Here is a 14,372-nt window from a genome sequence, read left to right on the forward strand (position 1 = left end):
ACATAATCAAGGAAACCCTCTGTGTGTCAGAAGGCAGACTTCCAGCTGCTTAAACTGTTTGGATATAGGGAGGCACCTAAGGCAAGCCGACAACTGAGTGCAGGGTGAGAAGTGATCTCCAAGCCTGAGAACTGGAGTCTGCAGAAGAGGCAGGCCTCACCCAAGGGGCCTTCAGGAATAAGGCAGAAATTGGTAGTAGCAGGGAGAAGTGGGGTAGTGGTGGGGAACATGAGGCCAACAGCAGGTCCTTCTCTCCTCCTGTGTCACCTCATGGTATCACAGCCCAGTGACTGACTCTTGTACTGTCCACACTCATGCTCAGTGTGAATGTCTTTGGTTTTCCAAATGCAATTACCTGGGTAGTCTCAACAAACACAAATGGGGAGAAATCCAATCTCAGTCATGTCCACACTCACGATCAGTGTGAACGTCTTTGGTTTTCCAAATCTAATTGCATGTGGGTAGTCCCAACAAACACAAATAAGAAGAAATCCAATTTAAGGATGCCCACACCCAAATCTTAGCATCATACAAGTGCCCTGAGATTGCACAGTCCAGCACAAGCCCGTGCAGTTCATACAGGAGTGGGCAGCTTGAAGCCTCATGGTACCCACTCCCTCTCTGCCAATGCGGCCACCAGGACCTCTCTCTTGACTCCCAAGCTGAGGAGAGCTGGACTAAGGCTCCTGTGCCCAGTTATCCATGCTCTCACCTCTACAGAGGGCCAGCCTCTTGGAGGGTCACAAGGAAGCAGGACCCACCAGCCTGTGCTTCCCCTTTCCCTGTAAGCACCTCTCACCCCAGAGTCCCACTCTTTCTGGTGCTTCCAGGAGCTCCTTCAAAGTTGCAGGTCTCAACTCTTCCCCCAGAGCTCTGGCTCCTCTCCTGGCATGTGGAGGAAAAGAGGTCATCATTCTCTGAGGACAACTCTAAAGCCAAGAAAGCAATATTTTATTTCTCAATCAAGTTGTCCTGAGACATTGATCATCTCAGCCATTGAGTCTGGGTTGAATGGCGTTTAATGCCCCTGCTGAAGAAAAGTGGGAAATGGAAAGCACTTTGGAAATGTTTCCATCAGAGCAGTCTTGGCAGGAGACCCGAAGCTCAGCCCTTGTGGAATCACTCCCCCAGGGTTTGCTGGATCTTCAAGGCTTTTCTGAACTGTGTAGCTGCAAGGCCAAATCATCAGACACCAGAACTGATAGGAAGATTTGTCTCAGGATTTTTGCATCCCTCTGCTGTTCTAACCTAATCAGTTCTAAATGATTCATTTTCCCCTCACTTCTCAGTTTTGGGTGTGGGCTGTTGAAAAGCAGGCCTGTCCTCTGACTCATTCTTTTATCACCTTTGATGTTGAAGAACTCACTTTTGCTGAAATAGATCATGTCCTTTTGATCCTTCATGACTCTTAAAGGACTCCATCTGATTATGCCTACCCTTCTGCCTCTCCCTTCCGCACACTGTCCCCTCTGAGAGCCATCCATCCTCTCTCCCAGATCAGCTCTTAGCCCTGCAGAGAGAGATAATTCTCCTTTCTCACTGGTTGATGTTTTGCCTGCAGCAAAAAGCCAGGGCTGATAAACATACATAACACACACACACACACACACACACACACACACACACACACAATGGGGAGGGGCTGAGAAGTACCCAGACAGTTTTCCCAGCCTTCAGCATGGGCTGTTCCCATGAGAAATACAACAGAGCAGGTGCCCTCAGCACTACCTTCTTCTTGTAACCTAACTACAACCCTTTAGCTGAAAAGGGAGGGGAGAAAGTGGGTGAGTCTAAGTCTCTGATTAATTTCTATTGCTCACGCTTGATAGCACACCCGAGTGCACGCAGAAATTGCTCTGTATGCATGTGCACGTTTGCGTGTAGTGCTCCTCTGCTCCTCGTCCTCTTAATCTCCAGGATCTAGGACATCACTTTCTTAACTCCTTGGTCATTTGCATGAGCCCCTCTGAAAATCTCGTCCAGCAGTTTGGAGGAGAGAGGTTGGGGGCAGAGTTGCAGCAGAGGCCCTTCAGGGCCCTGCAGGGCCCAGTTCTGTGATGTCCAAGGACAGGAGTGATGAAACCACATTGGTCATGCATTTGACTCTTTTCTGAGGGACTCAGGGACCGCCTTCTTCCTTCCTGTGGGTTGTATACATTACTAGCTTCCTACACTTACTTATTTCTCAGAATTTAAAGCTCTATCAAAAATACACAAGCTAGGGAGTTTTGGGGAGAATGGATACATGTATAGGTATGGCTGAGTCCCACTGCTGTCCACTGGAAACTATCACAACACTGTTAATTGGCTATACTCTAATATAAAACAAAAAGTTTAAAAAAATAAAATACACAAGCTACCCAAAGTAAAATAAAACTAAGAAGCAGTAATTGATGTTCACGCCACAGAATGTCATGCAGCCATATAAAGGAATGAAGTGCATTCACACGTACTATAACATGGATAAACTTGGAAACTGTTATGCTAAGTGAGAAGACAAAGCCAAAAGGCTACATATTGTATCATTTATACGACATGTCTAGAATAGGTGAATCTGTAGAGACATTAATGGTTGCCATTACTAACAGGTATTGGGTTTCTTTGGAGAAGGCAATGGCACCCCACTCCAGTACTCTTGCTTGGAAAATCTCATGGACCGAGGAGCCTGTTAGGCTGCAGTCCATGGGGTCACTAAGAGTCGGACACAACTGAGCGACTTCACTTTCACTTTTCACTTTCATGCATTGGAGAAAGAAATGGCAACCCACTCCAGTGTTCTTGCCTGGAGAATCCCAGGGACAGGGGAGCCTGGTGGACTGCTGTCTATGGGGTCGCATAGAGTCAGACACGACTGAAGTGACTTAGCATAGCATAGCACTGGGTTTCTTTTGGGGTTGATGAAAATGTTCTAGATTTAATTAGTGGAGATGGCCTTACAACCCTGTGAATATACTAAAAATGACTGAATCATATGCTATAAAAGGCTGAATTTTATCTTATCAGAATTATATCTCGATTAAAAAATAATGGTAGGGAAAACAGATATAAAGATGGTGGTTAGAGTCATGATTTTGAGAGGACCCATGAGAGCCCAGGGAAAACCGACTCTGCAGGAGGGGCCCTACCTGGGGAGGCAGGAGGCAGAACTGCCGCTTAGAAGAGAACAGATGTACTGGGGAGGGTTTTAACATGCTAATAGTGTCCTTCACTGCTCATAATTTAAAGAGCTGTTACTTTCCTTTAAATAAAATTTATTTCGGAGTGATTCAAATTTACAGAGAAGTTTCAAGAATATAACCAAGACTATCTGTACACTCTTCACCAAGAGTGACCAATTGTTGACATTTTGCCTCATTTGCTTTATCATTTCTTCTTACTCTTTCTAGTATATACACATTTTTTTCTTTAACATTGACACAATACCTGTATCTAATTTACCACAAAAGGTTGTTGTTATTGTTGTTTTCTTGTGGCCATTTTCAGGGGCTTTAATGACTTCAGTGTCTTATAGTCTCATAACATGGCTTTTGCCAGCTTTTTCTAAACGTGTTTCTGCAGAAACACATTCAGGTAAGCAGATTCATTGACTGGCTATCATGGGCTGTTTTTAATGGTGTTAACTTTGTGGGCTTCCCTGGTGGCTCAGATGGTAAAGTGTCTGCCTGCAATGTGGGAGACCCAGGTTCAATCCCTGGATCAGGAAGATCCCCTGGAGAAGGAAATGGCAACCCACTCCAGTACTGTTGCCTGGAAAATTCCATGGACAGAGGAGCCTCATAGCCTAAGTCCATGGGTTCCCAAAGAGTCGTACATGACTGAATGACTTTACTTTGGACACGGTGATGGGGAAATTGCAGTGTGAGGCCAACTGCCTTTTCTAATTTCCTACAAGTCATCCTCTTCATCTTCATGGAACACCACTCTCCCTCTTCTGCATGGCCCAGAACCAGTGGTTTTCCGCTCTTATATCCATCTCCTCAAACTCAAGATCTGTGAAGGCAATTGAATCTCTTTTTAAAGCCTCTTCCAATGCATGGATAAAGGACACCAACTAAAAGCAAATTGAGTGGTGGCATTTTAGTTCCTATAACCATTTTCTTCTCCCTTCTGATTGTTTGCTTCATGTAGGAGTGTAGCTACAGTATTATAGGTATTACCACAATTCATTAGTAATCAATTTACTCTGGGGTCAGAATAACTTTTAGTTAATCTTGTTCCCTAACATGAGTTATTAAAAGAAGACATTGGGACAAGCCCTCATGCGCCAACATTTTTCTCCTTTGTTCCTTCCACAAATTTGTTAAGCCCCCACTACCTGTGAGGCCTGGGAGCTATTGATAAATAATGAATCAGACCCCCTTTCCTGCCCTCAAAAATCTCACAGCCTCTTGAAGTAACAGACAAGTAGATGACAATTACCATCTAGTGTCCATGTTAATGGACACGTGTACACTCCGGTGATACCAGAACTAAAGCAAGAAGGCGGGATGACTAAGACACTTTCAAGAACTATCAGTGAAAAACATATACACATGCTCATTTATTTCCCCATGTGGATTTATCCTCAAGATTCCATTTCAACAAAATCATTTAATCACAGACTTATTCAGCAGTGCGTCTCAGGGACCTCCTATATGCTGATGACTATGCTGAGTCTGGGGCTGAAGAAATGAACAGCTGCCATGGCCTCTTCTTTTATGAAGTTTATTGTCTATTGGAGACAGACATTCCTTCAGTCAACATGCATTAGGTGTCCTTGGTGTGTAAGACAATATGGGCTAGGGGACTAGAAGACACTGTCCTTGCCCAAACAGAAGATGTGAGTCCTTTCTTGTCTATTTGGGAGGAATCTCTGGAATATTCCAGATAATAAATTCCTTCCAAAAGGACAAAAAGAACAACCTATGAATTAAGTTTCTCTAAGACATTAAAAAATGTGAGGCTTGGGATGGCCCTGAAGGAAGAAGAGATATATTTTCTTTATTAAACATGTAAAATTTTATCGCTAAATTAATTGGGGGAATATTAATATATAAATTCCTTCCTATCCTGGCCCCCAGCCCCTCAGTTCCTTCCCCAGGGACAACCACTATTAAAGATTTTCTTGCCTCCTTGCAGAGAACATATTCAAAACATATGCGTGCATCCCCAATCCCTCTTTCTTTCATGTACATGGCCTTCCTCCTTGCTTCTTTAACTTAAACTATACACTATGGAGATTGTGCTTCTCCATAATATAGAACTGCCTCCTCCTTCCAAGGACTGCAGAACAGGGAGGAACCACACTATATTTAACCAGTCGCGCACTGATGGGATTTATGAGGCTTCCAGGCCTTTGCTGTAACAAACAATGCTGTGATGGGCTGAGGAGTCAAATAAGGAGAAATAAAATTGTACATAAAATATTTAATTTGGTCAAGGTCAAATATTATTTTAGAAATAGGTAGACTTAACAATCTGTAGAAAACAGATTTCTACCAAAAAAAAAGATAGACCTGAAGTTGCAAGGACAGTGAATTAAAATAAACACACAGATTTGTTTATCACCAACTGGGTTTGCAAGATAGAGGGGAAATAAATGTCTGGTCCTTAGCATAATATCATTCATAGAGGTATAATATGGTTTGCACATACTTGGAAGAAAACCAGCTCACAGCAGGGTCATCCTTGAAGAATGGCAGTACCTACACACCACCACTGCCTGGATGGGAATGATATCATCACTTCATGTGCAAGCCTAATGTGGGCACAGAGGTGGGTGGCTTGGAGGACCACTTAGGGATAGCACAGATTGTCCTTAGGCAAGTAATAAGACAGGTAAAGAGGGAAAAGAAGGAGGAGAAGTGGGGCGGGATGTGAACTTTGTAAATATATAAATTTAATAAGAGGTTGGAGCCTTTTGTGGCATCTCCAACCCGCTGGTCAACTCAGCCAGGTTGTCCATCACAAGCTCTGCATCTCTGCTACCTTCTCTGTGCTAATTGGTCAGCAGGGCTGCCTGGAGAAAACCCAAGACCAAGGGAAAGTCCACCTCCTGGTTCTGGATGACAAGGTTAACTTTGGAGTGATCCGTGCAGCCCCCTGCTAACTAGGGAGTTTCCCTGCCTTTATTCTTGCCCCCCAATGGGCAGTCCTCCAATGTGTTTCCTGCAGGGAGAATTCCCAGAAGTAGAATTTCTAGATCAATGTTATATTTCCAAAGGTAATGTAAAATTGCCCTCAAAAAGATTCATACCGATTTATATACCCACTGGCCCTGTATGAGGGCCCATGTTTCTCAGCATCCCCTCCAACTCAATGTGTTATTAGACTCTTTGATCTTTGACCACAGGATGAATTGTATCTGAAAAACAAACAACCTTAAAATGTGCATCTCTCTTATTGTAAGTGAGGTTGAATATGTTTTTTATGTTTAAAAGCCACCTGCTAGGGTGGTTTTGGTTTTGGTTTTGGTTTTTTTGCCTGTACTTTAAATTTATTTATTTTTAATTGGAGGACAATTGCTTTACAATATTGTGTTGGTTTCTACCATAGATCAACATGAATCAGCCAGAGGTAAACATATATCACCTCTTTCCTGAACCTCCCTCCCATTTCCCACTCCATCTCAACCCTTCCGGTTGTCACAGATCACCGGGTTTGAGCTCCCTGCAAAACACAGCCAAACTCCCACTGATTATCTATTTTACACATGGTGATGTATGTTTCCATGCTACTCTCAGTCTGTCGCACCCTCTCCTTCCCCTCCTATGTCTACAAGTCTGTTCTTTACATCTCCGTCTCCACTGCTGCCCTCCAAATAGGTTCATCAGCACCATCTTCCCAGATTCCTGTGTGTGTGTGAGTGTGTGTGTGTGTGTGTGTTAACATATGATATTTATTTTCATCTTTCTGACTTACTTCACTCTGTATAATAGGCTCTTAGGGTGTTTTTTTTTCTCCTTATAAGTTGTTGGTTTGGTGTCCTGTGTTGAATTTCCTATTAGATTAATGATCTTCGCCTCATTGATTTATAGGAGGGCTTCCCTTGTGGCTCAGCTGGTAAAGAATCTGCCCACAATGCGGGAGACCTGGGTTCAATCCCTGGGGTGGGAAGATCCCTTGGAGAAGGGAAAGGCTACCCACTCCAGTATTCTGGCCTAGAGAATTCCATGGACTGTATAGTCCACAGGGTCACAAAGAGTCAGACATGACTGAGCAACTTTCACTTTCACTTTGCATATAAGGAAATCAGGTCTTTGTCTGATATGAGTTACAACTACTTTTCCCAGTTTGTTATGTATCTGTTGACACTGGGGTATTTTTCCCTCCCAGAAAATTTACATGGCAGCATAGTTAAATTCATCATCATTTTCCCCCACTGATCTAGAATACTGTCTTTACCATATGGTAAAATGGAAGAATAGAAATCTTTCCAAGAGAACAGAACTAGCCATGATTAGCCGGTCTGGCTGGAATGAAGAGTGTGAGTGGAAAGGAGTCTGGGGCGGGGTAGGGAGGGTGATGCTGGCATGGCTGTGGCTTGAGGGCTCTGCCCTGGAGCCAAACAGGCACCCGAGAGTGGCTGCAGGGTCTACAGCTGCGGGTTACATGCGTTCAGTCCCCATCAAGACCATGTGTTTGATTTTGCCTGGAAACCTCTCATTGCAGACTCTGGTCGTCTGGGAAGGTGATGCCCTTGTGTGCGTGCAGAAGGGGGAAAAGGAGAACCGAGGCTGGAAGCAGTGGGTTGAGGGGGACAAGCTGTATCTGGTAAGTCTCAGGGTCCACCTAGCTCCCCTCTACTGTGCTTTTGTCAACTGCTGGTTCACCTCGCCATGCACTTTGACAAGAAAAATGGCCCTCCCTCCTCCCCTAAGCACCAGCCAAACAAGTGTGGTCATACAGTTAGAAAGTCATTCCTTTCTGGCTCAGGGGACTCCAGGAGGAACTCTATATGGCTATTTCTGTGAATGGCTGCAATTAAAAGGAAAGTTCAAAATGCTGAGTTAGGAAGCTGAAATCCAAGGAGAAATGTAGAGAGTCTGTTAAAGACCAGCTAGGGAGAAATGTGAGGCACAGAATTAAGAGGCCCTGGAGGAGGCTGAGACCAGGCCTCAGTGATGTGAGCCTCGGAGGAGCGGGGTCACCATAGGGGTGGGATGTCGTGGGGACAAGTTGTACTGCGGGCCGCTGGGCCTGGGAACTGCCTGTAGACGACAGGCACTCCCCTCCCATCCTAAGGTACATCCACCTGATCCCAAAATATTTTATGTTAATTTGGCACCAGAACAGAGCAGTTGGAACGATTGCTGATTTCCTTAAATAAATTACGCCTGTCTAGATAGCTTAATTTTTCACACTTCAGTCTTTAAAATTGATGCATCCAACATTCAAAGAGTGAAAAATCTTTCACTCCTTCATGCATTCAGTCACTCATTTGTTAACTGAATGACTCATTCAGTGGATGGCTCTTCACTCGTTCATTCATTCACCTGTAGAGTCAGGCAGATACCTGCCTCCAGCGTCAGTATTCAGGTCACAGGGTGTCCTTCAGAGCCAGTCTTGCCTCACCTGAGATCTTTATTTCAGAGGCAATGTCAATCAGTGATGAATGGGAGGGAGTCACCATGTTTTCCATCGATGGTTTTCCCTACGTGCTCTGGTTTGGATGATAGATTTTTTTAATTGTAGTACAAACCCTGGTGGTCCCTGTGGCTAAGACAATGGATTCATTGTCAACTGGAAAGATTTTTGTAGTTGTCCCACACTTGTGTTTTTCCTCTCCCCTCAAAGGGTCATGAGATGTGGGTAAGGCGTGGGGACTCCCTCTGTCCAGATGAAAGGCAGCATCTATTTTACCCAGGCAGGCCTGGAGGAGTCCCTCTACAGCCCAACCTACCAGAGACCAGAAAACCCCTCACCAGGCCTTCCAAACACTCCCCTTTCAGATCCTTCCCTTCACCGTGGCTTTGCTGCCTTTTGTAAATTAAGCAATGTTGCTTTAATGATGAGAGTAGGAGAAATCCCGCCCAAGAGGGTAATTTCTTTGCATTTTTCGTTTTTATAGCTGTTCAAGCTCAATTCAAGTGTCAAAATCAAATTACTGCTACCTGCAGGGCACACCAGCTGATTTGGTCTCTGAAATGCTCTTTGCCTGGAATGACTAACTGTTCTCTTTATTCCAGCTCCCCTCCTCTCCGACTCGGACACCCAGAGGGCTGGGGGTGGGTGGAAGGAAGGCCTGGCTTGTTAGTCGCTCACCTGCTTTTTGGTGTTGCAGGAGCTGACGTGCGGCGACCAGGTATGCCGTCAAGTGTTCAAGAAGAAGTGATGGTTTGAGGAGGGCCTACTGAGCATGCACTCCATGCTCGCCGTGAAGGGTTCTCTGCCAGCACTGGGGAGCAGCCATGGGGACCCCCCTGGTCCTGACAGAGCCTATTAAGATATCTGGGCCTCTCCCACTTCTGAGATGGTCCACACTATGTCTATGGAGTGTGTTTCCTCCCTGAATAAACCTTTTTTCTCTTTCAGTTCAGTTCAGTCACTCAGTCTTGTCCGACTCTTTGCAACCTCATGAACCACAGCACACCAGGCCTCCCTGTCCATCACCAACTCCCGGAGTTCACCCGAACTCATGTCCATTGAGTCAGTGATGCCATCCAACCATCTCATCCTCTGTCGACCCCTTCTCTTCCCGCCCTCAATCTTTACCAGCATCAGGGTCTTTTCAAACGAGTCAGCTTTTCGCATCAAGTGGCCAAAGTATTGGAGTTTCAGCTTCAACATCAGTCCTTCCAATGAACACCCAGGACTGATTTCCTTTAGGATGGACTGGTTGGATCTCCTTGAAGTCCAAGGGACTCTCAAGAGTCTTCTCCAACACCACAGTTCAAAAGCATCAATTCTTCGGCATTCAGCTTTCTTCACAGTCCAACTCTCACATTCGTACTTGACTACTGGAAAAACCATAACCTTGACTAGATGGACTTTTGTTGGTAAAGTAATGTCTCTGGTTTTTAATATGCTGTCTAGGTTGGTCATAACTTTCCTTCCAAGGAGTAAGCATCTTTTAATTTCATGGCTGCAATCACCATCTGCAGTAATTTTGGAGCCCAAAAACATAAAATCAGCCACAGGTTTCCAATGTTTCCTCATCTATTTGCCATGAAGTGATGGGACTGGATGCCATGATCTTAGTTTTCTGAATGTTGAGCTTTAAGCCAACTTTTTCACTCTCCACTTTCACTTTCATCAAGAGGCTCTTTAGTTCTTCTTCACTTTCTGCCATAAGGGTGGTGTCATCTGCATATCTGCGGTTATTGATATTTCTCCCAGGAATCTTGATTCCAGCTTGTGCTTCTTCCAGCCCAGCGTTTCTCATGATGTACTCTGCATAGAAGTTAAATAATCAGAGTGACAATATACAGCCTTGACGTACTCCTTTTCCTATTTGGAACTAATCTGTTGTCCCATGTCCACTTCTAACTATTGCTTCCTGACCTGCATATAGGTTCCTCAAGGGGCAGGTCAGGTGGTCTGGTATTCCCATCTCTTTCAGAATTTTCCACAGTTTATTGTGATCCACACAGTCAAAGGCTTTGGCATAGTCAATAAAGCAGAACTAGATGTTTTTCTGGAACTCTTGCTTTTTTGATGATCCAGCAGATGTTGGCAATTTGATCTTTGGTTCCTCTGCCTTTTCTAACCAGCTTGAACATCTGGAAGTTCACAGTTCACATATTGCTGAAGCCTGGCTTGGAGAATTTTGAGCATTAAAAAAAAAAAGACATCTGGATGGGTTTTAAACAGGAGTGTGTAACAGTAATAGACACAGTCTTCCTTCCTTGAAAGCTGGTATTAAACCAAAATCAAAAATCACTCCTCTTCTTTGAAACCTTTAGTCTATTCCCATTTATTTCTAGAACTGTCAGTTTTATTCATAAGCGTAAGTGATTGGCTACATGGTGGTTTTCTGTGAAGCTTTGGTTATTGTCTAGTTTTTAGTTTAGTTTTTAGCCTTGCTTGTTTGTTGTTAGTTTCTGTGTGGGGTTGTTTTACCTGGAAACATTCTCTGACCAACACAGCAGCCCCTATTAATTCTTGGACATTGCCTATTTGAGATTCATTCCTTTGGATAGCACATCTATGTCTTCAAGATTCTATTTGAAGAAGCATATGCCTTGCAGTTTGTTCTTTCCCTGGAAGAGCCTGAGTGGAACTACCTCTAAAAGCCTCTGCAGGTCTGCAGTACCAGCTCTCTTGGTTCAGGTCAGCCCTTTGCCCTACAGCTCCAGGCAGACCAGCACGCTGGCAGAGAGGTCACGAAGCTCTGCGAGGTAACCTGAGTTCAGGTCCTATTGCGCCACTTCTTACCGGGGTCACCATAGGCAGATCATTTGACTCTCTATCCTTGTTTTCCTCCTCCATAAAATGGAGAAGATAAAAATAACATCTTCTCCACTGGGATGGGTCACTGTGAGGATTAAGTAAGTTAATACAAACAGATTGCTTGGAACAGGACCTGGAATGTGTAAGGGCTCTCCTAGCTCCAGTCGTTATGTAGAGTTACTCCCTCCACAACCCCAGGGGTCCAGATGAGTGGATGCTAAGTAGCAAGAGGTCAGCTCCTCCAAGGCCTCCGGTGCTTCCAGAACATTAGGTTCGTTACTCTGAGCAGCACTGTATTTTCCTGCTGGGTACACAAGTGGAATAGCGCACCTGAAACAGCAGAGTAGTTAACAGGGATGGATTTAAGGTGGATCATTCGTGGGGTCCTGGGAAGGCATCTCCTCACTCCTCAGTAATGAGGATCTCACAATCAGACAAGCCTTGCCTTTGAAAAGTAGGCTCATGCCAGGAGGGGTAGCAGGTAGTGTTAGCACACTCTGGTATGATTTGAATGATCATTGATCCCAAACATCCTAAATGGGTTTGGGGATGGAGAGAAAGGCTGCCAGCTGCCTGAGTGACCCAGGGTCAGTCTTGGCTCAAGCCCTTGTGACAGGAGGCTGTGACATGGGCTTGCTGGCAATCTGTGCTCCCCCAAAGCCATGTGATGTCCAAGGAAGTGACCCATGGAGCTTCATGCTGGCTGGGGACCCAGGGGAGGTGGGAGTTCTCCCCATGGTTGAGAATTACTTATATATTACTTATATTTATTAGTAATTCTTGATCCTAGTTTCTTCAAAGTGTATTCTAGGGAATGGTAGCCCCCCAAGATTCTGTGCAAATCTTCGTGGTCAAATGAACTTCAGAACTGCAGAGAACTACATCCTCTTCTTGGGAATGCAGAGTGAGAATTAGTGTCTTTAAAGCCCTGCAAAGGCCTTCAGCCAAGAAGCTTGACCTTAAACCCCAGCATTCCCTTCACCCTGCAGTGTTTCCTGTCCACAGGGTGTTTTGGAAACACTGTACATCTGCACTCAATGAGAGAGGACAAATGACTTCATTTAAAACCCTCATTTCCCAAGTGGGATTTTCTCAGTATATTTTTTTCCTGCAAATGGAGAGTAACTGAATTACTTTACATATGGTGTGAAAGACTTGCTGTGGCAGTATTCATGCTACTGATCATTCTTTTTCAACTAAAATGCATCTGAACTCATCAGAAATGGTCAAATGAGAGGTACCCATTTTATCTATGTTTTATGATTTTATTTATTTATGCTTTAACTTTATTTGGCCACACCATGCAGCATGTGGGATCTTAGTTCCCTGAGCAGGGATCAAACCCATGTCCCCTGTATTGGAGTGTGGAGTCTCAACCACTGCACCACCAGGGAAGTCCCTAGAGGTGCCTATATTAAAGCCAGGGGAAATATTTGGGACCTTGGCTAGTCGCCCAGTCCTGCACTCACTGTGAGTGAGGTAGAGGAAGTTGCCTGCCTCTTGTTTCTGTTCTTTCAGCCTGTTTGAAAACCAAATCATGACAGGATTGCCTCGCCCTGGTACTGACAAGGCTGTCTGGGGACAGAGTGGAAGGGGTTACGCTGGTGGGAAAGATTCCCAGACTTTCAGGACCCCAGCCTTCAAAGTTGTTATAAGGCTGGGGTTAACTATAAGGCTGGGGTTAACTGTATACCTGGGAGCTGAATCTTGAAAGTTAAAGAGAACTTGTCACATGGAAACCTCAGCTCACAAATGAGCAGCGCTGCCAAGTGGCTCAGTGTGGACTTACATGTCAGCCCTTGGATCAAATCCTGCCCCATCTCCCTGTAGCTGTGTGACAGTCTGGCAGTTACTTCTCCTCTCTCAACCTCTGTCTATCAGCAAAGTGAGGAATATGGACTGTGATTCATGAGGAGTAGTCAGGATTGAGTAAGATATTGGCAAGTGACTGAAACAACAGCCAATATCACTATTATCCAAACTTAGACCAGTGGTTGGCTGGATTCATGGATTCAAAACCTGCAGATGTGGAGAGTCAACTGTATTATGACATTTTATATAAGGGATATAAGCATTTCCAAATTTTTGTTTCCATGGGTGGCCTGAAATCAATCCCATGAATACTAAGGGACAAATATGTGTGTATAAATATACAGATGTATATAGATATATGAACTTCCCTGGCAGCTCAGATGGTAAAGAATCTGCCTGCAATGCAGGAGACCCAGGTTCAATCCCTGAGTCAGGAAGATCCCCTGGAGAAGAGAATGGCAACCCCAACCCACTCCAGTATTATTGCCTGGAAAATCCCATGGGCAGAGGAACCTGGCAGGCTACAATCCATGGAGTCACAAAGAATCAGACACGACTGAATGACTAACACACACATGTATGTATACACATTCTCCATCCCAGTTCCACATATTTATATGTACATATATAATAAGTGATCCCCTTCATTAAAATTATTTGCTTTCTAAAAGCTTTAACCCTAAGATTCTGACTATAGTCCTCCAAAGTAAAGATCACCAGGAGGACTTTGATTAGAAACACAGATTCCTGCCCCTCCCTTTCAAGATTCTGGCTCTAAGGTCGCAGGCACAGTCCAGAAATGTACGTTGTTATAAGCTCCCCAGGTGAGCACCCACAGGTGCTTGGCAAGCACATTGACAAACACTACCTTGTTCAGGGAAGCATGATTGATTCACTTTACATACACACTATCAAGCAAAAGCCAGGCCCATCTCTGCAGGTGGCCAAAGGTCATGTGAACCACCCACACAGTTCTTTCTGCTGTGTGGAATCAGGACTGCTGCCCATGTGGCTGAGCCCTGTAACAGAAGTGATGTCACACTCTGGAGCCGGTTTGTGACAGGGGAGGCATTCAGGCCCTGGAGGATGATGGTGGATGATGGGGACAGGGCACAGCAGAGAAGGAAGTGGCCGAAGCAGGAGGCAGAAAGGCAGCGAGGGCTTGGGGTGGTGGTCGCGCCACATCCACC

General features: G+C 44.8%; 1 protein-coding gene and 1 non-coding gene across 3 annotated transcripts in view; one reads left to right on the forward strand and one right to left on the reverse strand.

Annotated features, from left to right (window-relative positions):
- RBP2 (retinol binding protein 2) overlaps window positions 1-9,517 on the forward strand; it is a 31,376-nt gene extending 21,859 nt beyond the window's left edge. For both annotated transcript variants that reach the window (XM_061420358.1, XM_061420367.1), the window contains exons 4-5: window positions 7,651-7,752; window positions 9,263-9,517. In XM_061420358.1, the coding sequence (XP_061276342.1) occupies window positions 7,651-7,752; window positions 9,263-9,313 (153 nt within the window). In that variant the 3' untranslated portion in view covers window positions 9,314-9,517. The remainder of the gene's footprint in view (window positions 1-7,650; window positions 7,753-9,262) is intronic.
- Window positions 3,466-3,594, reverse strand: LOC133255324 (small nucleolar RNA SNORA33). The gene has a single exon (XR_009738922.1). It is a non-coding gene; the product is annotated as a small nucleolar RNA SNORA33 (small nucleolar RNA).
- Window positions 9,518-14,372: the final 4,855 nt, after the last annotated feature.

This window comes from Bos javanicus, chromosome 1, assembly GCF_032452875.1.
Source record: "Bos javanicus breed banteng chromosome 1, ARS-OSU_banteng_1.0, whole genome shotgun sequence".
Taxonomy (NCBI): domain Eukaryota; kingdom Metazoa; phylum Chordata; class Mammalia; order Artiodactyla; family Bovidae; genus Bos; species Bos javanicus.